The sequence below is a fragment of the Moschus berezovskii genome, chromosome 10, assembly GCF_049115385.1.
Source record: "Moschus berezovskii isolate FMDL1 chromosome 10, NW_MosBer_1.0, whole genome shotgun sequence".
Lineage (NCBI taxonomy): Eukaryota > Metazoa > Chordata > Mammalia > Artiodactyla > Moschidae > Moschus > Moschus berezovskii.
This window is the reverse complement of record NC_142469.1, coordinates 103,021,435-103,045,956: the sequence shown is the minus strand read 5'-3', so window position 1 is coordinate 103,045,956 and position 24,522 is coordinate 103,021,435. Positions and strand designations below refer to the sequence as shown.

The 24,522-nt window shown below is 39.7% G+C and overlaps 1 protein-coding gene across 4 annotated transcripts in view; it reads right to left on the bottom strand.

Annotated features, from left to right (window-relative positions):
* Nucleotides 1-22,148, bottom strand: part of WTAP (WT1 associated protein) — a 29,226-nt gene extending 7,078 nt beyond the window's left edge. Inside the window, exons 1-7 of one of the 4 annotated variants that reach the window (XM_055433675.2) lie at nucleotides 21,917-22,148; nucleotides 20,867-20,907; nucleotides 13,373-13,410; nucleotides 11,649-11,704; nucleotides 5,905-5,963; nucleotides 4,514-4,641; nucleotides 838-1,016 (exon numbers count right to left, since the gene is read on the bottom strand). In XM_055433675.2, coding sequence (XP_055289650.1) covers nucleotides 838-1,016; nucleotides 4,514-4,641; nucleotides 5,905-5,963; nucleotides 11,649-11,704; nucleotides 13,373-13,402 — 452 coding nt within the window. In that variant the 5' untranslated portion in view covers nucleotides 13,403-13,410; nucleotides 20,867-20,907; nucleotides 21,917-22,148. Of the gene's footprint in view, nucleotides 1-837; nucleotides 1,017-4,513; nucleotides 4,642-5,904; nucleotides 5,964-11,648; nucleotides 11,705-13,372; nucleotides 13,411-20,866; nucleotides 20,908-21,646; nucleotides 21,830-21,916 lie in introns of those variants that run through there. The other 3 variants (XM_055433674.2, XM_055433676.2, XM_055433677.2) reach the window with 3 other exon arrangements.
* Nucleotides 22,149-24,522: the final 2,374 nt, after the last annotated feature.

Genomic DNA, 24,522 nt, shown 5'->3' with positions numbered 1-24,522 from the left:
GAATGTTTATAATGCTTCAAACAGTTTAAAACCTGAAGTTTGACACCACACCTTCATGTTTGTACAGTCCTCGGTAAGATTATCTACAGTATTAGCAACCATTCAAAGAACAAATCATTGAGTAAAACCACACTGATTTAAGGCTCAATCAAGGAATATAGAGCCCCAAACGAAATGGTTAAATAGATGAACTACTTGTACTGACATCTATTATTTGATTCACTCGTGACTATTAAGTTGGTTCTTAGCAAATAAACCCTTCAAAGGCAAAATTCACCTCATTTGAGTGTGACCCAGAAGTTCAACAACAATCACGAAGTCCACAGTCTTATTGGCAAAACTGATATACAGTGTCTCTAAGTCACTATGCTCAAGGTTAAGAGCGATGCATATTCCATCTTTACATTTACTGGAATTTTACATGTTCAATTCATGGTTTTAAATCTCTAGGTTTTCATTCCTCCAAACTGTCTGAAGACACAGTGTGCCACAGACTTAAGACTTCTGTTTCTCCCTCTATTTTCTTCAAACAGAAACATTTCTCAAGTGTCTACATGTTCTAGAAGGGGAATTTTTCGGAGGTGGCCACTTCTTCGGAATAGTCCGACGCCATCAGGCCTCTGAAGCAAGGGGAGGGGGAAGAGAAAAAAGCTGAAACACAAGGTTCATCTGGTAAGTTTTACATTAACCTTTACAAGCTGGATAGTATAAGAATGTGGCTTTTTGGCTCAAAAAGTCTGAGTCTTGGTGTGGAAACGAGTACGTGGCTGTCCCACCACAGCTTTCTCGCAGTGGGACTGTCAGGGAAGTCTTGACTGGGGAGTATGATTTGTTTACCTATCAGGCGTAAACTTCCAGGCACTCAGTTCATTTTGGGCTTGTTCCAGTTTGTCTTTAGTCTGTTCCAGTTCACTTTTCATTTTTAGGAATAACAAGTTGATCGCTGGGTCCACCATTGTTGATCTCAGTTGTGCAACGCTAGGCTGCTGGACTTGCTTGAGGTACTGGATCTGAGTCTGTGCAAAGCAAAAAAACCCCATTACTACCAAATCAAAGGAAACATACCTAAGAAGATGAGATAAAATCCCTTTCTGTTCACTGGTTTACCAACTTGCTTACTAAGCCCCTCTCCCTTCTATCTTAAAATCCTCTAAAAGAAAGTACAAATTAAGAACAACTATTTAGGAATCCCCTGGCAATCTAGTGGTTAGGATTCAGTTGCTCTCACTGCCAGGGCTTGATTTCAATACCTGGTCAGGGAAGTAAGATACCACAAGCCTTGCAGCAAAAAAACCTCCAAAACAAAACAAAACAACCCACAAAAAGAACACTCACAAAACTATTTAAGGTTATCCACGTAGGAAAAAAGGCCATTTGACTGCATTCCATATTTGGAAACTTTAAATATAAGGAGACAACATGTTGGCAATCAAAACAGTACAAAACAAAACAAAACAAAACAAAAAAACACCCCGCTGCTGTATTTATTAAAAATGCTGATGCCCACTGGGGAAAAAAAAGGCAAAGTTTAAAATATTAACTATTTAAAAGTATAGTGATTTACTCATACAAATCTGCTTTTGGGAAACTGTTCCCTAACATTACACCAGGTACAAGATTACAACTTAAAACGTATTTGCATTTCTAAATTTAAAAATACATAGTACTTACATATTTACATGAGCTGGTATTACAGCTTTATAAATAGCACCTTAACCCAAAATCAAGCATATATTCACTTTTTTCCCTCCAAGCAGATTTGAATCACAGCATAGTAAAGCTGGAAGGTGACTGACCTGGTCCAAACTGCTTAGTTTTGAGAGATTAAAGAAGCCAATTGTTCAAGGACACAGTTATAGTTCAATGTCAGTAATGGAACTAGAATTCTTATTCTCAAGCTTCCTGACTCTCAGTCTAAGGCTTTTCCCACCTTACTAAATCCCTCTACTTATATATGAAAACTTCAATTTCAACTCTGGTTGTACTGTCAGCACAGTTTTAAAATAGGAAATACAGTTTATTAGCATTAAATGCATCACTTTCTTCACACCCAAAGTAGATCAGGTTCAAGATCCTACTCCATTCTAAACCTTAAATAGGATTAAAAATAACACTTCCAAAACAGCTATTAATGTCTAACATAAATTTAGTAAAAGATACAAATATATTAAGAGGATTAGGCTATACTTAATTATTACTTCACCAAACAGAACTAATTTTCTTTCTTTTAGCTTAAGGAATTTTACAAGTTTACAAAATGAACTGCCCTCATCTGCTACTATAAGCTTGCCATTTTCTTGTGATTTTTGCTCCTGCTGCCCTTTCTGCAAAACCTCACTGTGTTCTAACAGAAAGATCAGTAAGTGCTTCAGCTGGGATGTGCAGAGAAGAGCTGTTAAAAAAAAAAATGTGGCTGGAAAGTTAGGTTCTACTTGGAAAAAAATCTTAAATCTAGGTTGAGATGACAGAAGGGTGAAGAGGCAGCACCCATGGCTTAGATTAGGAATGAAATGATCAAAACCCCCCGTGTATATGGGATGGCTGTAGAATCGCTGAGGTGAGCCAACAGCACATACTGTCCAGGTAAGCGGTTAAGAAGTGCCTGGACTAGGATGTCAAGAGCAGGGAGGACTCAAGAGGCAGAAACCAAGACGCACTGGTTTTCTGAGACGCTATCACTGGCACCACCCACTCACACTGCCGACCAGGCGCCCGCATTTGGAAGGCAAGATCCATCCTTTGCACGTGTTAGCATCTAGCACAGTGCCGTGTCAACAGGGAAACCTATTAGTGAGTAAAGGGTTGAACCAAGAATCCTGAATATCACAAAAAGAAAGAATTAACCAGTTTTGGGACTTGGCACTTGAGTAGTACTACTCACGCCATTAGATATGAAAATACCGAGAGGAAAAAAATTGGAGGGGTGTTACAGAAAACCAAACAAAACCCCTCATATTGAGAATGTTGTTAAGATTCTTTGAACCAAGTACCCAAGTTAAAAAAAAGGTAACGAGGGAACGCCAAAAGCCAAAGCTGGGGAAAGTGAAGACATAAAGAGTGGTGAGAAAGAGAATTTTCTTAATACAATGACCTTACAGAAAAAATGTAGTGGCAGTGAAGATGGAAAGTAACTGGCAGAAACAAAAGGAGCACTGAGAAGATAGAGACAATAAAAGAGGCTACTCTTTTCTTTAGCAAATTAACAGGTAAAGAAGTCATTTTGAAAAAGTGAAGAAAGAGGGACTGAAGACTTGTCCAAATGTGGACAATGTCTATACAGGAAGAATAAAGACTGTGATTAAGTCCTAAAGAACATTTTAATGGTGAGAGAAGGAAAGAAATAGATGTGTGCCCCATAGATTATTAACCTCCAATGACCAGAATACTGCCTTATGCATTAGATTTTAATATCTATCAAATGGAGATTACAGAAAAAATTCCAAGAAAACTGCAGCTTTTAAGATTAGAAACAACAGGGAATTCCTTTGTGGCACAGAAGTTAGGACTCAACGTTTTCATGGCAGGGGCCTGGGTTCAGTCCCTGGTTGAAAGTGAAAGTTACTCAGTCGTGTCCGACTCTTTGTGACCCCTTGGACTATACAGTCCATGGAATTCTCCAGGCCAAAATACTGGAGTGGGTAGCCTTTCCCTTTCCAGGGGATCTCCCCAACCCAGGGATTGAACCCAGGTCTCCCACATTGCAGGCGGATTCTTCACCAGCTAAGCCACAAGGGAAGCCCAAGAATACTGGAGTGGGTAGCCTATCCCTTCTCCAGAGGATCTTCCCAACCAAGGAATCAAACTGGGGACTCCTGCACTGCAGGCAGATTCTTTAGCAACTGAGCTATCAGGGAAGTCTGATTTCACAAGCTGCGTGGCATGGCCCGAAAACAAAAAAAAACAAAAAACAACAAGGATAGAGCTGCCTCTATCTTATGTAATTTACATATACAAACACTAAAACAAGGGCTAAGGCTGTTGAAGACAAAACTGTATCTAAATTCAACCAGGGTTAAAGGATCAAATATGTCACTAGATTTCAGATCTATGTAGACATGGCAAACAGTACAAATGAAAGGTGTCAACAATTAAAAGGAGACACAACAGAAGTTGATACTTAGTTTTCTGTAGAATGAGGTAAAGACAGCAAAGGAGAAATTAACGAGAAACCTTGCCAAGTAAAATGAGTAAATGGTGCTTATACCCTCAGGTATTATGTTACTTAAAGATATCTAAACCAATATATTAATTCTCATCAATTATGGAGATTTCAAAGAATAACTTAAACTTCTGACTTCTTGGCCACAAAAAATTACTTTAAATCCAATGATGAGAAGTTACCTATCAGAATTTTACATTTAGCACACTGAAGCTCAAAACATATCTACCTTAACAAAATGTGCATGTATAATTAGTATTAATTATATAAAATTAACTTAATGTGAGTTAACACGAAATAATGTGAATCAAAACCCAAACCCCCATAAAGGCTTAAAACATTTGAAATACTTACAGTACACTCTTGCATCTCTTGCTCCTTGGTTGCTAGTCGCATTACAAGAATGTTTTCCCTGCGTGCAGATTCTTGCTGCTGTTGCTTTAGTTTTTCTTCAGATTCCCTTAAGCCAGTTACATCATTAGCTGATGATTAAAAGGAAAAAAAAAATCCCAAAACATCATGAAACATAATTTAAAGATCAAACTGAATTAACCAAATGAAAGTTCTGACTCCCTTTGTCAAGGATAATAAAAACCATGGTAAAAAAATTCAAGTCTTTAGTTTCTATCCTAAACTTTTATGACAATAAACTTCATTCCTGATCATGAGTGCCTTTTCAAGAGTTAGTGGTGTTAAACTGGTCCAGAGCCACCTAATAAGGCTAGATGAAATTATGCTGTTAAAGTCTAATCTATTCCCCAAAAAGCAGGGAATTCCATTATTTGCATTTGTTTATACTACAAATGTATTCACAAAGTCCTGATTAGTATTGTTTAACCTAATCAATATAAACATGTCCGTAACTGCACAGCTAATTATTACTTTAGCTTTCACAAGGGTTTCCCTGGTGGCTCACTGGTAAAGAATCCACCTGCCAAGGCAGGAGATGTGGGCTTGATCCCTGGGTTGGGAAGATCTCCTGGAGTAGGAGGAAATGGCAATCCACTCCAGTATTCTTGCCTGGGAAATCCCACCGACAGAAGGAGCCTGGAGGGCTACAGTCCATGGGGTTGCAAAAGAATCAGACATGACTCAGCCATTAAACAACACTATTCACTACTTCTATGGATTATACCATAATTACACAGTAATTGAGATCTTAAAAGATTAATCTTTCTGAACCTGGAAAACTGTATTGGTTTTTGTACTCACAAATAATGTGTTACTCTGAAACTCGGTAAAAAGTAACAAAGACTAAAATTGTCTAAAATTATAAACTTTATTATTTTCAGTAGATTTCTGAAAAATCCATAAATACACAGCTATATCCTAGTGTTACAATTTAAGCTATCATAAATTTAATACCTGTTGCTTCTACATTTTCCCCTGCTAGAGTAATAACTCATGCTTCACTTCCAAGTTTTCTGTGGAAGGGCGACATCAAGGAAAGTTTCAAGCAGTTGTGAATTTCCCTATCTGTGCACGCAGAACCTTGTTCAGTTTGAAGTCATGCTACTGTTAAGATTACTGTATGTCAGTCTTCTCCAATGACTGTGAACTCATCAAGAAGAGAGATCATGTCTCCATCTTTCTACTTCCCAGCACCAAACACAGTGCCTGGACATAGGTCCTTAATGAAATTCTCGAATAAAAATTACTTAGTAAAACCAACTATCTTGTGCTTATAACAACAATCTAAAAGGAAATATTCACATAGGCCTTAGGAAGCTAAAACTCTAACTTACAGTTGAGATCTGTGTATTTGCCCTCCAAAGCTTGCACATATGCTTCATACTGTTTCCACCTAACACAAAAATAAAGTCACATTAGTTACGTTTAAACTGCTTTTACTAAATATACTAGAAAATCACATCCACTAACTTTAAATACTAATTCCACTGTGTGGATTTTAATGTCTCTCCCATTTTAACGGGGGCTTCCCAGGTGGCACCAGTGTAAAGAATCCGCTTGTCAATGTAGGAGACACAAGAGACTCCAGTTCAATCCCTGGGTCAGGAAGAACCCTTGCAGTGGGAAGTGGCAACCCACTTCAGTATTTTTGCCTGGAAAATCTCACAGAGAAGCCTGGCAGACTACAGTCCATGGGGCTGCAAAGAGTCAGACATGAATGAGTATGCACACACACACTCCTATTTTAAGATAATTATAAACCTAGTTTAACCCATAATAAACCTATAATAAATTAGTCACTTTAAAATTATTCCTTCTTGAACTTATAGGCGTTAGATAAATGGAAATACAGAGAAAAGTGTTCTCTGCTGAGTATATAACAAGAGGTGTTCCCATGAGTCAGATCACACACCATACAGGACAGTGTATCACTGATGTTCAGCATGATGCCTGGATTATAAAAGCTGAGTGAAAAACTTACCGCTACTTTTCAGATATGCTGTCCACCTCAAACAAAAGGCATTTTTATTTTTATTTTTTTTATAATTTTTCATTAAAATAATTTTATTTTTTTTTAATTTTCTAAAAAAGTATTTTTATTAAAAAAGCACAAATGCAAAGAAATGAACAGAGGAAAATTTATGCGTCGAACCTGGACTGGTCACTTATGATAATATACATGCTACAATTCTATTCTCCCCAATCATTCCACCTTCACCCTCTCCCACAGAGTCCCAAAGACTGTTCTAAATGCCTATGTCTCTTTTGCAGTCTCTTATACAGGGTTCAGGTTACCATTTTTCTAAATTCCATATATATGCGTTAATATAGAGTATTGATGTTCTTCTTTCTGGCTTACTTCACTCTGTATAATTGGCTCCAATTTCATCCACCTCATTAAAACTGATTCAAATGCATTCTTTTTGATGGCTGAGAAATACTCCATTGTGTATATGTACCAAAGCTTTCTTATCCATTCATCTGCAGATGGACATCTAGGTTGCTTCCATGTCCTGGCTATTATAAACAGTGCTGCAATGAACATTGGAGTACATGTGTCTCTTTCAATTCTGGTTTCCTCGGTGTGTATGCCCAGGAGTGCGATCGCTGGATCATATGGCAGTTCTATTTCCAGTTTTCTGAGGAATCTCCACACTGTTCTCCATAGTGGCTGTACTGGTTTGCATTCCCACCAACAGTGTAAGAGGGTTCCCTTCTCTCCACACCCTCTCCAGCATTTATTGCATGTAGACTTTTGGATAGCAGCCATTCTGACTGGTGTGAAATGGTATCTCATTGTGGTTTTGATTTGCATTTCTCTGATGATGAGGGATGTTGAGCATTTTTTCATGTGTTTGTTAGCCATCTTTATGTCTTCTTTGGAGAAATGTCTGTTTAGTTCTTTGGCCCATTTTTTGATTGGGTCACTTAGTTTTCTGGAATTAAGCTGCAGGAGCTGCTTGTATAATTTGGAGATTAATCCTTTATCAGTTGCTTCATTTGCTATTATTTTCTCCCATTCTGAAGGCTGTCTTTTCACCTTGCTTAGAGTTTCCTTTGCTGTGCAGAAGCTTTTGATTTTAATTAGGTCCCATTTGTTTATTTTTGCTTTTATTTCCAATATTCTGGGAGGTGGGTCTTGGAGGATCCTGCTGTGATTTATGTCGGAGAGTGTTTTGCCTACGTTCTCCTCTAGGAGTTTTATAGTTTCTGGTCTTACATTTAGATCTTTAATCCATTTTGAGTTTATTTTGGTGTATGGTGTTAGGAAGTGTTCTAGTTTCATTCTTTTACAAGTGGCTGACCAGTTTTCCCAGCACCACTTGTTAAAGAGACTGTCTTTTCTCCATTTTATATTCTTGCCTCCTTTGTCGAAGATAAGGTGTCCATAGGAGCGTGGGTTTATCTCTGGGCTTTCTATTTTGTTCCATTGATCTATATTTCTGTCTTTATGCCAGTACCATACTATCTTGATGACTGTGGCTTTGTAATAGAGCCTGAAGTCCGGCAGGTTAATTCCCCCAGTTCCATTCTTCTTCCTCAAGATTGCTTTGGCTATTCGAGGTTTTTTGTATTTCCATACAAATTGTGAGATTATTTGTTCTAGTTCTGTGAAAAATATTGTTGGTAGCTTGATAGGGATTGCATTGAATGTATAAATTACTTTGGGTAGTATACTCATTTTTACAATATTTATTCTTCCAATCCACGAACACGGTATATTTCTCCATCTATTCGTGTCCTCTTTGATTACTTTCACTAGTGTTTTATAGTTTTCTATGTACAAGTCTTTTGTTTCCTTAGGTAGATATATTCCTAAGTATTTAATTGTTTTTGTTGCAACAGTGAATGGAATAGTTTCCTTAATTTCTCTTTCTATTTTCTCATTATTAGTGTATAGGAATGCAAGGGATTTCTGTGTGTTGATTTTATATCCTGCAACTTTACTGTAATCATTGATTAGCTCTAGTAGTTTTCTGGTAGAGTCTTTAGGGTTTTCTGTGTAGAGGATCATGTCATCAGCGAACAGTGAAAGCTTTACTTCTTCTTTTCCAATTTGTATTCCTTTTATGTCTTTTCCTGCTCTGATTGCTGTGGCCAAAACTTCCAGAACTATGTTGAATAGTAGTGGTGAGAGTGGGCACCCTTGTCTTGTTCCTGACTTTAGGGGAAATGCTTTCAGTTTTTCACCATTGAGGATAATGTTTGCTGTGGGTTTGTCATATATAGCTTTTATTATGTTGAGGTATGTCCCTTCAATTCCCACTTTCTGGAGGGTTTTTATCAAAAATGGATGTTGAATTTTCTCGAAGGCTTTCTCTGCATCTATTGAGATAATCATATGATTTTTATTTTTCAGTTTGTTAATGTGGTGTATTACGTTGATTGATTTGCGGATATTGAAGAATCCTTGCATTCCTGGGATAAAGCCCACTTGGTCATGATGTATGACAAAAGGCATTTTTAAAACGCACCTAATTATAAGGGACTGAAGGTGATCTCAGCTCTTATGTGAAAATAGCATGCGATTTCTCTCAAAGTAATAAAAAAGGGGATGTGTCCTTTTCTGTACAGTATAAAAAACAGAACATCCTGTTTTCAAAAGCATATCTAATTGGCAGAAACAACGTGCACAAATGCCATACGCGAAACAACGTGCACAAATGCCATACGCCATCTGGATCTCTCTTCATTACACTCCTCTACCCCCGATATATAGGCTTTAGGACTTCCTTGGTGGCACAGTGGGTAAGAATTTGCCTACCAATGCAGGGGACACGAGCTTGATCCCTGATCCATGAAGATCCCACCACCTTGGAGCAACTAAGCCCATGGGCCGCAACTACTGAGCTCATGCTCTAGAACCCACGTGCTGCACTTGCCTGGAGCCTGTGCTCCACCTGAGAAGACATCGCAATGAGAAGCCTGTGTATCAAAAGAGAGAGTAGCCCCCGCTCTCCTCAACTAGAGAAAGCCTGCATGAAGCAACGAAGACCCAGTGCAACCATTAAAAAAAACAACAACCTCTCAGGGCTTCCCAGGTGGCTCAGCGGTAAAGAATCCACCTGCAAATGCAGGAGTTTCAAGTTCAATCCCTGGGTCAGGAAGATCTCAAGATCTTCTGAAGAAGGAAATGGCAACCCATCCAGTATTCTTGCCAGGATAATCCCATGGACAGAGGAGCCTGACGGACTACAATCTATGGGGTCGGATACGACTAAGTGCGCGTGTGCGCAGACATATACACACACACACTAGTTGCTCTAGGGAACTACTGCAGATAACAAACTTTCCCCAGTCTTATGTTTAAGCAACTGCTCCGGACAGTAAGCTGTCTGCTACCTTGCTTACTGAAGAAATATGTTTTCAAGCTGCTCTTAGTTACACCTAATTAAAATTTAGATTTTAGAAAATATTTTTATAATCTTTAAAACCTTTGAGATTCATAAACATTATACCATAATGAACAAAAATATTCCATAATATCAAGCTAATCCTCTTTATATAAAGACAAAGCCAAGGGCCTGCTTATTTTTATGGCCTCTACAACAAGGGTCACAAAGAGTTCATTCATTCAATGTTTCGGGAGGAATAAAGATGTTTTATGGAGGTTAAAGCAAGATTTCAGAAGAAAAGACAAATACAAAAGCTCAACCGCAAACATCCTTATCAAGAAGACAGGAAGAAAAACCTACTTAAAAGTCATAACCGTACCACAGACAGAGGGAGAACATCAACACATGAATAATGTATCATGAGCATCTACGTCAGCAAAAAATGGCAAGAGTAATTTAAAAAACTAAATATTTAAATTTTATGTGCAGGAATATAAAGGACTGCAACAGGAAAACTATCCTATGCATGAGACGATGGCAAAGATAGATAAAGAGCATGTCCACAATAGAGGAGCTAAGCAGAAAGAGCGTACCAGACTCTTAACAAACAATGGAGCATGTCATCTGTGTCTATTTTGCATGCGTGTGTGCTTAGTCACTAAGTTGCGTCTGACTCTTTGCAACCCTACAGACTGTAGGCTGCCAGGCTCCTCTGTCTACGGGATTTCCCAGGATAAAATACTAGAGTAGGTTCCCATTTCCTCCTCCAAGGGATGTTCCTGACCTGGGGATCGAACCTGCACCTCCCACACTGGCAGGCAGATTTTTTACCACTGAGCCCAAACCACCTTTCTCTCCCCCCACTTGCAACCTGTTAAATTTACTCAGTTCAGCAAGTAAAAATTCCCTGAGATTTCTAGAGGAAAAAGTTCAATAAACTTGCAGGCTGCCCTAAAAAGCATTAATTTTATTTTTATCTAAAAGTTATTCCATAGAAAACCTACGACAGTGCTAAAATGCAGAAAGAATACATTTAAGTTATAAAACACAAAACATGTGTGTTCCCCTTTTCTCATTTCTTACATTTAAAAAATGAGTAATATCATGCTATAATTGACAGTCTGCTTTAGTAAGACATTTATAAGATAACCATAGAAATTTGGAGCTGGATGTCATCTTTAAAAGTAATTAAATCCAACTCTTTAAACTTGCAGATAAGAAAATGACGGATATAATGGTGACTAAAGTCACAGTCACAAGACAGATTAACTTTGCTTCATCAGTAAATAATGTATTTCTTTCATGAGAAGAATATACTTGAAGGCTACAACTTTTCCACATGTTACATGGAAAAGGGAAAAAAAAACCATCAAAACAAGTCCATTCATTTGTTAAACTGAAAGCTTTGAGAGCAGTGTCTTTCCCCATACCAAGTTATATACATGAAGTACAAATGCTTCTCTAGTTAGAGTTCTGAATATGTGCCTTCTACAAGAAAAAAATTCAGGTTACCTGTCAGTCTAGAAGTTACCCAAGCTAGTGCTTTAGTTCTTTATAAAGTGTTATGCTTTCCCCAATGTTTATACAACAAAGGAACAGGCCATAGAAAAAGTGTATTAAATGATTTGAAGATGTGTTAACATTAAAAACAAAATAGTATCTGATATAAACACTATAGTATAAAATCACAACATAATGTTCTATAGAAAGACTTTTATATTTTTGGTAAAAGAATATTTTACCTTAGAATTAATTCATCTCGTGCCATAACTTTGAAGTCTGTTTCACTCAGTCGAACCTGTGAAGAGAATTAAGATATAAACTAAGTGCTCTTTCTAAAAGTTTTAAAACAAGTAAATAAAAAAATAGTGGCAATACCAAATATGGAGTGACAATGCAGAGACAGTGTCCACAGTTGCTGCTGAGAATGTAAAATGATACAGCTGCTCTGGAGGTCATTTGGTGGTTTCTTTTAAAACCAAAAATGGATGTTTCATACAACCCAACATTTGTACTCTTAAGCACATATTCCAAAGAAATGAAAATTTATTTTCACACAGAAACTTGTATAAAAATGTTAACAACAGCTTTATTTGTAATAGCCCAAAACTGGAAACCACCCAAATGTCCTTCAACAGGTGAATGGTAAACTATGATACCATGAAGTACGATTCTAGCAATAAAAAGAAACAGATGCTGGCATATACAACTTGGAGAAAGCTCAAGGAAATTATGCTATGTGAAAAAACTAAAAGGATACTTAATACAGCATAATTTCACATATACAACACTTGTGAAGTAGCATCATTACGTAAATGAAGAAATGATCAGTGGTTGCCAGGAGTTAAGAATAGAGTGGGAGAGGATGGATGTGGCTATAAAGAAAGGAGAGGCCTAAGAGAGGCTTATGGTAATACAGGTTCAGGAAACTATTTTGATTGCGGTGGTATTTACATTAAGTTACAAGTGATAAACTTGCACAGAACTACACACACAAAAAACGTACACGTAACTGGTGAAATCTGAGCATGTGGACTGTACCAGTTTATTTCAAAACAAAGTTTTTAAAGATGAGGATATTCTAATAATATGAAACTGCTTTGTAAATTGAGAAACATTGTTTTCTCTAAGCAAAAGAAGACTATAAAGCAGAACCTATCCTAATTAATATAAAATTCTTATTAATTTCCCTTATTAAAACATTTTTCTTCGTAAAAACGGTTCAAATTGTAGCATTTGCCACAATGTAAGTGTTACTATCAGAAACAAAAAGAGGGAAAAATCACTAGCAGCAGAATATATTACTAAGCCTAAGTGAAAGCACCCAGTAATTCTCAGATTATTAAAGCACTTGACTTTCTAGGATAAAAATTTCCATAGCGTTTACTATCCAATAAATGGTTCACTTAAATACTCACTGGTTAGTAAGCACATATTCCTGCTTTCCCAACTGCATTATAAATTCCTCTTAGAAAATGTTATTCCTTTGTAACCTCTTTTGTGTGTGTGTCAAAGTGCCTAAAGTGAATTAACACAGGAAAATAAAACAAGGAAAGTGAGACTAGAAAATAAAACCAGTGGAAAAGGTAGAATTTAGCTGTTATTTTTTTAATATAAAAGTGGTTTTGCATTAAAACCAAAGGGATTTAAGTTAGGAAGAAAAAGAAAATAAGTAACTTAGAGGATCTTGTAAAATACTTTCCTATTTTGACATTATTTGTAGCTATGTAGCTGGAAACAGAAATATGATAAAGACTACAAGTAGATCGTGGGGATACTACAAGTTTTTGAAAGGCTGAAAATGTTCTTAATCTACATTACATATAGATACAATGTCTCACACATTATATACCCACAATGCTATATAACTGATAGAAAGCAAGGGAGAAAACAAGCAAACAATATGGACAGTCCTTTCAACTCTATTATTCAAATAAAGTGCTTAAAAACTGCTGAGAAAGCAAACCTTTTTAGGAAGAGGTTCTTCGTTGGTCATCTTGAATCCTAGAAAAGGAGTAAAGAGAAGAATGTCAACTGATTTTCTTCCAGTTAAGGTAGAAACAAAATAAACTGGCTTTTGCAAAAGAATTTATTACTGAACTCAGTTATGACCAAATCATTAGGTTATTTTAATTAAAACACATCTTTTAGACTAGTTTTAGATTTACAGAAAAGCTACAAAGGTATTACAGGGTTCTGGTAAACTGTACACCCAGGTTTTCCTTCGTTAACATCTTACGTTATTATTGTCATTAGGTGGTTTTTTTTTTTTTTAAAGAATTCTCTCATAAAAAAGTTCATCATTCTTTGTAATGCTGCCACAAAGGATTGAAAGAAATGCAATTTTTCAATGCATTCTTACAACTGCCCTGTGAAAGACATATCTCACAGCAGAAAGGACAGATCTGTGCTGAAGTCATATACTGGCCTCAGGCAGTATCCCAGGCATCTTGTTAAAAGGATACAGAAGGGTAACACCAGTTGCTAAGCCTTGCCTTTTACAGAATTAATATTGTTACAGTAAGGTCAAGTTTATCACTGTCATAATTTACCACTATACAATGCAAGAATGAAGGTATTTACACCTTAATAAAAATATTCCTATATTACAGACATTATTTAACTTCATGTCAAAGAATAATTTGTATCTCAAAATTAGCTTGCTATTCCTAGATATCCCTTCAAGTAGCAAAGTCATAAATGTCCCCTTAAATCTTAAATTTTCTTTTTAGTTTATTTTACTTACCCATTCTTATTACAAACTCTGTTAACTATTAAAAAGTTAACCAAATAAGCAAGTTATGGAGATGTGATGTACAGCACGGTGCCTATAGTAACGTATTATTATATATTTGAAAGCTGCTAAAAGAGTCAACCTGAAAGGCCTCATCACACACAAAAAATTTTGTAACTATGCATGGTGATGAATGGTACTAGATTTATGAGTGATCCTCTTGCAATGTAGATAAATAGCAAATCATTATGTTGTACACCTGAAAATAATGTATGTCAACAATATGTCAATGTCAGTACCTCAATAAAAAATAACCAAAGAAGCTAGAGTATAAAACTGAGTTTTAAAAGCTACTTGACTTTTAGTGAATATCTGAGATTCATCAAAAGATGATCTTTAATACCATTTTTTATATTACATACAATCCCAACTCAAATGTCAAATATTTTAATCATACTGTCATTAAACCCTGATTTTCAGAACCCTGATCTTCAAATCAGTACACTTAGAGTTGAAGGAATCAGTACGTTTTAGAGAAAAAAAAAAAACCTATATTGATTATGCCATCAATTAACTGGTTTAATTCTTCCCTCTTTGATGATCTTGTCATTGGATGTAATGAACAAAAACCTGAGTATGTATCATTTGCTTCTGGGCTGATCAAGCCCCTCTGACCAACTAATACCTATGAAGAATGGCTGTAGTTCTACTTTTTAAAAATCAGTATTCTTTCTCTTTAAACTGGCCCCTGCCTACTTTAGGCACCTTATCACCCCGTTTATAGTCTCTGTTGCAAGTTATAGATAGCTGCTTAGTGACTATCCTAACATGACTCTAATAAATCCAATCATCTGGGAAATAAACCCTCACTAGAGGAGTGACTTTAATGTGCATTCACCAGACTGCAACCTCTTGGAATCCACATGTCAAGTTTAACATTTCCTTGGAACTCCCCATTTGTCCAGAGCTAAACAGTAGGTAAATATTAAATTAAATAACACATTTAATTTAAAAATTCAAGAAAAATTGTGCCATTTGAACTTCACTAGTATATAGTCAAAGCTATGGTTTTTCCAGTAGTCATGTACAGATCTGAGAGTTGGACCATAAAGAAAGCTGAGCACCGAAGAACTGATGCTTCTGACTGTGGTATTGGAGAATACTCTTGAGAGTCCCTTGGACTGCAAAGAGATAAAAATCAGTCCAACCTAAAGGACATCAGTCCTGAATATTCATTGGAAGGACTGATCCTGAAGCTGAAACTCCAATACTTTTAGGCCACCTGATGCGAAGAACTGACTCATGTGAAAAGACCCTGATGCTGGGAAAGACTGAAGGCGGGAAGAGAAGGGGATGACAGAGGATGAGATGGTTGGATGGCATCACCAACTCAATGGGCAAGAATTTGAGTAAGCTCTGGGAGTTGGTGATGGATAGGGAAGCCTAGCGTACTGCAGTCCATAGGGCCGCAAAGAGTCAGACAAGACTGAGTGACTGGACTGAACTGAAGGTTGAGCACTGATGAATTGATGCTTTTGAACTGTGGCGCTGGAGAAGACTTTTGAGAGTCCCATTGGACAACAAGGAAGTCAAACCAGTCAATCTTATAAGAAATTAACCCTGTATATTCATAGGAAGGACTGACACTGAAGCTCCAATACTTCAACCACCTGATGCGAAAAGCTGCCTCACTGGAAATGACCCTGATTCTGGGAAAGATTGAGGGCAAGAGGAGAAGGGAGAGAATGAGGATGAAATGGTTGGATGGCATCACAGACTCAATGGACATGAGTTTGAACAAACTCAGGGAGATAGTAAAGGACAGGGAAACCTGGCATGCTGCAGTTCATGGAGTTGCAAAGAGCTGGACACGACTTAGGGACTGAACAACCGTATATAAATGTGTACTTATTTGTATGTCCCTATTCTGTATATATCGGAGAAGGCAATGGCAAGCCACTCCAGTACTATTGCCTAGAAAATCCCATGGATGGAGGAGCCTAGTAGGCTGCAATCCGTGGGGTCGCTAAGGGTCGGACACGACTGAGCGACTTCACTTTCACTTTTCACTTTCACACATGGGAGAAGGAAATGGCAACCCACTCCAGTGTTCTTGCCTGGAGAATCCCAGGGGCGGGGGAGCCTGGTGGGCTTCGGTCTATGGGGTCGCACAGAGTCGGACACGACTGAAGTGACTTAGAAGCATTCTGTATATACAGTAATATACACATTACTACATATAAAACAGGTAACAGGTAAGAACCTACCACATAAGACAGGGAACTCAACTCAATACTCTGTAATAACAGGGGAAAAGCATTTTTAAAAAGTGGTATATGTACAACTGATCCTTTTTGCTGTACGGCAGAAAGTAACCACAGCATTGTAAATCAACTATACTCCAAGACAAAAACCAAAAATTGTGCATACCAATCCCTTGCTATCCCCTCATATCTGGCTTTATTTTTCTTTTCAACTCTTATCACAAGCTGACATTTTGTATACTTATCTGTCTACCCCAGGGATAGAATAAGCTCCATGAAAGAACTGTTTCATTCACTGCTGATGTCTCAATACATAGTACACACTCAAATATACGGTAAATGAAAATATGAACAAATAAATCAGCTTCATTTACTATTTAAATTGTAAGAGTGAACTAAATAAGACAATCTAATCCCCCCCCAAATTACCCAAGATGACCATATTGTAAAATTTTGAGAATAAACTCAATATAACAGATACTGTGAGTTCTATGATTGACAGCTTGAAAACAGCTCAGTTTACCACTACGGATAGGTAGTTTACCTATCTGGTTACTACGCATCCTAGCTACTCAGAATTTTGGTTATAAAACAAAGTTTCATGGGTGATATTCAATATAAATTACAGTTTAATAAACTAGTATATGCTTGTACAATCTGACACTTCCTCCAGGTTTATTTGTTCTTTCTTAAAACCATGAGCGTAATTAGCAACAAATAAGCTAATCTATTTTTTAAAGGATATTTAAGGGGCTGGTAAACACATGAAGAAAGTTCTAGTAACTCCACTTTTTTGAAGAGGGTGCAAACTTTGAAAACAAAAATCAGCAGAACCTCTAAGCCTCACTTTCCCCATCTCAAAAAGGATTAACACTGCCAAAGCTCAGAATTACTGTGCTATTTTTGAAAACATACATTAGTCTTTAGCATAGTAACTGACACTAAAAGTTAAGCATTTGTTAGTTTCCTTCTTCCCACTGGAGAGAAAAAAGTCACCACAAAAAAGACTCAATCACTCTTTCTTAAAGATTCTGAGGAGAAAATTGAGAAGGATAAGATCATAACATGCTCCTGTTTCTAAGACCTACTGAAGCCCCTACTTGGTGACCTCCAATTTTTAGAATTCTAAACAGTAACTTACACTTCTAACACTAGCTTATGTTCTTTTTTAAAAAGTTTTGACACTCGGTAGAATTTAATTACACACTGTTTAAAGGATATCTAGATTTTCTTTATAAAAATAAGTATATAAATTTGTAGTATAAGTCAGGGATAAATACAGGTTTTGTATGTATGTTTGTGTTCTGTATATTGACTCTCAATCACCAATCATTTCACATGTTATGGAATATATGACTTGGGAAATCAAAGAATCAGCAATTAGTAAGAAATTGCTCCCTTATCCTTAGCTGATGAAAAGTCAATCTTGCCTTGAGATTCCATGATATACCACAATAGTTAAATGGACAGTGTGACAAAAGGCAAATTAGAAACAGGCTTAAAATTTAAAAGAATCAACATTCAACTATTTAATCAAAACAGAACATGATTCTCAATTTCAACTTTCACGTTACAAGTGCTATAAAACTTATTACTACCCAAGGCACTTTTTTTAGCACAAGTGACAAGCACAATAACCACCTAAAGACTCATAAAGACAATGGATATATCAGGTTCTCAGAACAATCTATCAGAAAAACAGAATGACTGGAAATATTATTTGGTGTTGAATCTTGAAGGGAAAAAAAAAATGAATATATACGTAAAGCTATGAATCACTAGGTAATCGGCTCAGACTAAAACAGCTATTAAATTAAAAACTCAGGGGTTAGGATCCCAACTTTAGTGCTTCTCAAAAGTTGGTACCAACGAGGACAGGTAAATCTTCCATTCCTCCATCCTCAATAATGATCAAGCTTTGCAAACTGGAGAACACAGAAAAGCAAAACAGAAAAAAATTAAAAACTGACCAATTTAGCTGCCCTTAGCAAGTCAAAAAAGACTGGCTAAAGAAAGCATGGTTTTCGAGTTTTATGTAAAGGTTTGTTATCCAAGTGGATAACACAAATAATATGGCTCAAGTTTAGAATGTCAAAAGTACCTTCTACTCTTGACGGCTTTATACTGAGAAACGACATTATGATGGCAAGTTCAGTTCTGGTTGGCTAGATGCCTAGCATCCCATATCCCAGGGCTTCCCAGGCTCTCATTATGATCCTAAGTCATGAAATTCTGTGTCAGGAAGATCCACTGGAGAAGAGAGGGGTTACCCACTCCAGGATTCTTGGGCTTCCCTTGTAGCTCAGCTGGTAAAGAATATGCCTGCAATGCGGGATACCTGAGTTCAATCTGTGGGTTGGGAAGATCCCCTGGAGAAGGGAAAGGCTACCCACTCCAGTATTCTGGCCTGGAGAATTTCGTGGATTGTATAGTCCATGAGGTTGCAGAGTCGGACGTGACTGAGCAACTTTCACTTCACTTAATAAAGTAGTACCAGATGGTGTGGGCTTTCAAGGTGGCGCCAGTGGTAAAGAACCCGCCTGCCAACGCAGGTAGACATAAGAGACACAGGTTCCATCCCTGGGTTGGGAAGATCCCTGGAGGAAGGCATGGCAACCCACTCCAGTATTCTTGCCTGGAGAATCCCATGGACAGAGGAGCCTGGCAGGCTGCAGTTCATAGGGTCGCAAGAAGTCAGACAAGACTAAAGCTACTCAGCATGTACCAGATGACACAACTTCAGTAACAAACCAGTACCTTGCTGAAACTAATAGTACCTAAATGCAAGAAACTAATAATCTGACACTGTACTAACCTAGGCACAATAGCAAAAAGGGTACTAGCTAGGAATCGGAAGACCAGCTTTTCTTAACTTCATAATAATTAGTCATGTGATACTGAGCAAGTCATTTTCTTTAGATTGCAGTCTCTAAATCAGCAAAGAGGATGCCAATTTTGCCTGCCTCACAAAGTGCTACACATCTCAATGCTTTAAGTACCATAAAGATGCTTTACAAACAAATACATTTCAAATAAAATACTAATATTAGCATAAGAGAATTTTAACGTGCACTTAGGAAAAATTAAATTCCACCAACTACAATTTCAAGAGTTAAGACCGTTTCTTTATAGCACTGAGTTCTAACCTGATGCACCACATTTGTATCTAATGTATCTAAGAAATATTGAGAAGTTTTGTTCTAGTAAGCTTAGTACTGCTGCTGCTGCTGCTGCTGCTGCTAAGTCACTTCAGTCGTGTCCGACTCTGTGTGACCCCATAGACGGAAGCCCACCAGGATCCCCCGTCCCTGGGATTCTCCAGGCAAGAACACTGGAGTGGGTTGCCATTTCCTTCTCCAATGTGTGAAAGTGGAAAGTGAAAAGTGAAAGTGAAGACTAGAATATATTTAAGCAAGAGGTGGCTCATCTACCTGCAATGCTGGAGACATGGGTTGAACCCCTGGGTCAGGAAGATCCCCTGAAGAAGGAAATGGCAAGCCACTCCAGTATTCTTGCTTGGGAAACTCCACTGACAGAGAAGCCTGGTGGGTTACAACCCACTCGGTAGCAGAAGATTCAGACAGGACTTTTCGAGGCAGAATAGTGGGAGATAATTAATAAAAACAAAAATAAAACCAAAGACTGTCTAGGTCTTGTTTTGCTAAAGGATCCAACAGAAAATTTTTAAGAAAAAAAATTTAAGAGCAAGATAATGTTCTATTGTATGAAAATGATCAAGACCTCTAAAATAAACAAAATTTTCAGGGGAACTGTGTATTACATATATACATACTTAGATGTGTAAGGGCCTCTGAGTGCCCTAACGGACTGGACCAATATAATTATTACAACTTTCCTCTCCATGCCACAAGACTATGAATTTTCTGTATTATACCAACTCATTTCTGAGAAATACTCAAAATTCCAACAGATGAAGTTCTATAAGTTAGATGAGTTAAGTAAAAAAATAGCCGGGCCTGGGATACACTTGATTATCATTACTTCTGTCAGTTGGGACTTAGAAATTTAGGTAGTTTGCCTAAGTTCTGCTACTGGGAAGTGAAAATATTGATCACTTAACTATAGCTAACTGCTTAAGGTAATGTAAGATCTGAAAGAATTGTAGGAGTACAGCGAAACAAACCATTAAAATTTAACATCATCTTTATCACAAGCCGCAATTTCTTTCCCCAACTTGCCTAATCAGATGAAACTAAATGACATATGTAAATATGTAACATTTAGGCATCTTGAAAAGATTTTCACAATAGTTTTCTTTTTAAAGGGGGTTTTAAATGGCTACAATATGTTTATCTGTTATACGAAACTTAATGGTCAAAATTTTTAAGTAAAACACTGTAGATAATCACTCTGCTATACAGCTGAAACTAACACAACAGTGTATATCAACTATACTTCAACCAAAATAAAAAAAAACCTGGTAGAATTTGTGGTGACAGACCTGTGACTTCCACTTATCCTCCTCAGTGATGGAACTAAATTCTGAAATAGAAAACAAGACGAACTCAGGACCAGAACATGCTCGGGGAAATATTTATCTACTTTTCTCTAATCTCGGCAAAATGATCATTTCTTCCCTTATCAACACGGTTATTACGGATTTTAACCTAGTACTTTGGGATCAAATATCCAACCTGACTCCATCAAAACAAACGTGGACATTTTTCCACTACGTGTTCCCCACTGATTAAGAGAAATACGGTTTACAGGGATCCAAGGCGAGATTTTAAAATTTCACGAAAACTTCGAATTCAGTCAGTATGTGTTTTTAGTCAGAAGGCATGCACTCATTTAAAAATGGAAGTCGACAAGACAACGCAGCTGCAGCAGGCAGCTACTGCGCGACGTGAGGTGTGCTCCACGGCCGCGGCTTTCCTCCCCTCAGCTCGTCGGTGCCGCCAGTCCCGACGATCCTGCGAGGGAGGCGGGGGGAGCCCGCGACGCCGAGGCGGGGACGGCCCCCGGCGCTGCCGGCCCCGCGGGAGCGCCCACCTCGCCCCCGGCTCCCTGAGAACCGAGGTGAAAGGGCCTCGAGGCGGCGGAAGTGTCGTCCCAGCCAGCGGGCAGACGGCGGGGCGAGCGGGAGGCCGGGGCGCCCGGGAACCCCGAGTCCGCCTCCCGCGCCCAGCTGGCCCCTTCCGGGGCCGGGCGGCCGCCCCTCAGCCGCCCGGGGACGCGGAGGTCCTCGCCGCCGCTGCGGCCGGCGGCGGCCCGCACCTACCTCTCCAGACGGAGGCCGCGCCGGCGCCCGCCCAGTCACATAGGCCGACCCCGCGCTGTCCTCTCGCCGCGCAGGCCGCCCGCCCGCGCCGCCGGCCCCCGCGCTCCTCCTCCGCGCCGCAAGCCCGGCGCTCCCCTTTATTTGCGGGTCTCGCTGCCACAAAATGGCGCTGAGGGAGGAAGCGAGGCCCCGACGCCCCACCCCCTTCCCGCTCCTCCCGCCGCCCCGCCCGCTTCCCCGCCCCGCGGAGCTCGCGCCCGGCCCACTCACCGACGGGGAGCGCCTCCCGGCCGCGGCCGCGGCGACCCGCCCGCCGGGCCCCGCCGCGGGGAGGAGAGGCGAAGGGGAGGCGCCTGCCGGGAGGCCTGCCGCCGCTCAGGAAGAAGCCGCGCTCGGCGGCGCGCCCCGCGGCCGCCGGAGCCCTCACAAGCTCGCCGCGGGGGGCGGAGGGGGCGGGGAGAAAAGCCGGCCGCGGGGAAGGGCGAGCCGCGAGGGCGCAGGTCAGCCGCGGGGCATCACGGGAAGGGCGGCGGGGGTCGCGATTGGCGGCGCTGGGTGGACGCGCTCGCCGGGCCACCTGCGGCTGCGGCGGAGGAATCTGGGCGAAGGCGGTGCGTGATTGGCTGCCCTTTGGTGCAGCGCTCGGCGGCGATGCTTCCGCGCGCTGGCGGGCCAGGTGCGAGTCTCCTGAGGACGGCCTTAGGCGGCGAGTGCGGTCAGTCTAGACGTCGCGAGCCGTCGCTGTTCTAAGTTGTGATAATTTAGAAACCGATGCCCTCTCTTCCGTCTGAAAATGGACGCTTGGTTCCACCGCTCCTTGAAATCTCGAGGCGAAACCCGGGCGCTATTGTCTGGCAGATGGAGGTTGTGCCTCTGTCAGCTGCTCTAGGGGCACCTTTCTAACTCAGAAGCCAGGGGAGGACGAACCTCCTGAGTTCTTTGTGTCTTGTTTCGTTTGTTTCAGAAAGTATCTTGCCATGAGAGGCGAGGAATAATAAGAAACAATGTAATTTTTCTTAACATGATTTATGTTCCATGGCTTACTCTACCCTCTGCTGCTGCTGGTGCTAAGTCGCTTCGGTCGTGTCCGACTCTGTGCGACCCCATAGACGGCAGCCCACCAGGCTCCCCCGTCTCTGGGATTCTCCAGGCGAGAACACTGCAGTGGGTTGACATTTTCTTCTTCAGTGCATGAAAGGGAAAATTGAAAGCGAAGTCGCTCAGTCGTGTCTGACTCTGTGCGACCCCATGGACTGCAGCCTACCAGGCTCCTCCGTCCATGGGATTTTCCATGCAAGAGTACTGGAGTGGGGTGCCATTGCCTTCTCCGACTCTGCCCTCCAGTCACACGTTTTTCTGTCCCTTCCTTGAATAAAATACACTTTCCCTCACTGCAAGAGACTGCAGAGTCCACAGGCTCACTGTCTGAAACGTTAAGGTATTATCTATATCAGGGCATGGTGGGGGTGTCATCATATAGGATGAGAGTCAATTAATAGCCCCTAAAGAACCCTGTAATACAAGTTTTCATTCAGATACCCTCCCTTACATGACCATCTGGTCTATCACAGAACCGTGGTGTTGTCTGGCAGATGTTAGACTCTTACACTTACTGGAGGAGTCAGATAGTCTTTGCATTGGGCTCCCCTTATCCACCTTCACCCAAACCGTTTATCCCCAAAGGAGGTATTCTGGAATGAAGTGATTTATAAGGATAAGAGTACAGTATAAGCTTAGATGCTTTCGAATTGTGGTGCTGGAGAAGTCTCTTAAGAGTCCCTTAGACAGTAAGGAGATCAAACCAGTCAGTCCTACAAGGAATCAACCGAATATTCACTGGAAGGACTGATAACCGAAGCTCCAGTATTTTGGCCACCTGATGCAAAGAACCAACTCTTTGGAAAAAACCCTGTGGCTGGGAACGATTGAGGACAGGAGAAGGGGATGACAGAGGATGAGATGGTTGGATGGCCTCACTAACTCAATGGACATGAGTTTGAGCAACTCCGGGAGATGGTGAAGGACAGGGAAGCCTGGCATGCTGCCGTCCATGGGGTTGCAAAGAGTAGGACATGACTTAGCAACTGAATGACAACAAAGTATACTCTAGATGGTCAAAGACCAAAATTTGAAGAGAAAAACAGGCAAGGACCTGAGTAGACATTTCACTCAGAAGAACAGCAATGACTGGTAAACAGAAAAGACTGTTCATGCTCACTTATAATGGAAATGCACACTGAAATGACAAGGCTATGGAGAATCAGTGCTTATACATTTTCTGGGGGGGAATGGAAAAATGATTCAAGCCCTACAGAGTGCCAAAATTATGCATGCACTCATTCTTAGGTCTTGGAGTTCCAAGTCTAACCCTAGCCTTATTCTGAAAATACGCCTTCACATACAGAAAGAACACGTGGACAAGGTTACTTGTGACAGTGTCATCACGAAAGTTTGGGAATAAATGTCTATTAATAGGGAACTGGTTAGGCATGATATATCCATACCGTGGAATACAATGCTGCCAGAAAAACAGAATGAGGATGATATCTGTTACCTTGAAATATGTTCCGGGCTATTTGGAAAATTAGAAGCTTGTCCCATAAACATTAAAAAGTAAACCCAAAGTTGATAGCACATTAAAATAAGCTTAACTCTAAGTCACATTGATAATGTAACTATGTTGTTACATGGAGAAAAGAATTCCACAGGCCTTTTGGACACAGTACTTTTAAGAGAATTATCTGTGGTGGGATGGCGTAGGATGAGAAAAAAAACTGCAAAGGAATCTTCAGTTTCAATCAGATGTTTATAATTAATGGTAATATTGTTTCTGTGGTTTTGAAACTATGTATATTGGGTAATACAAATATTTTAAT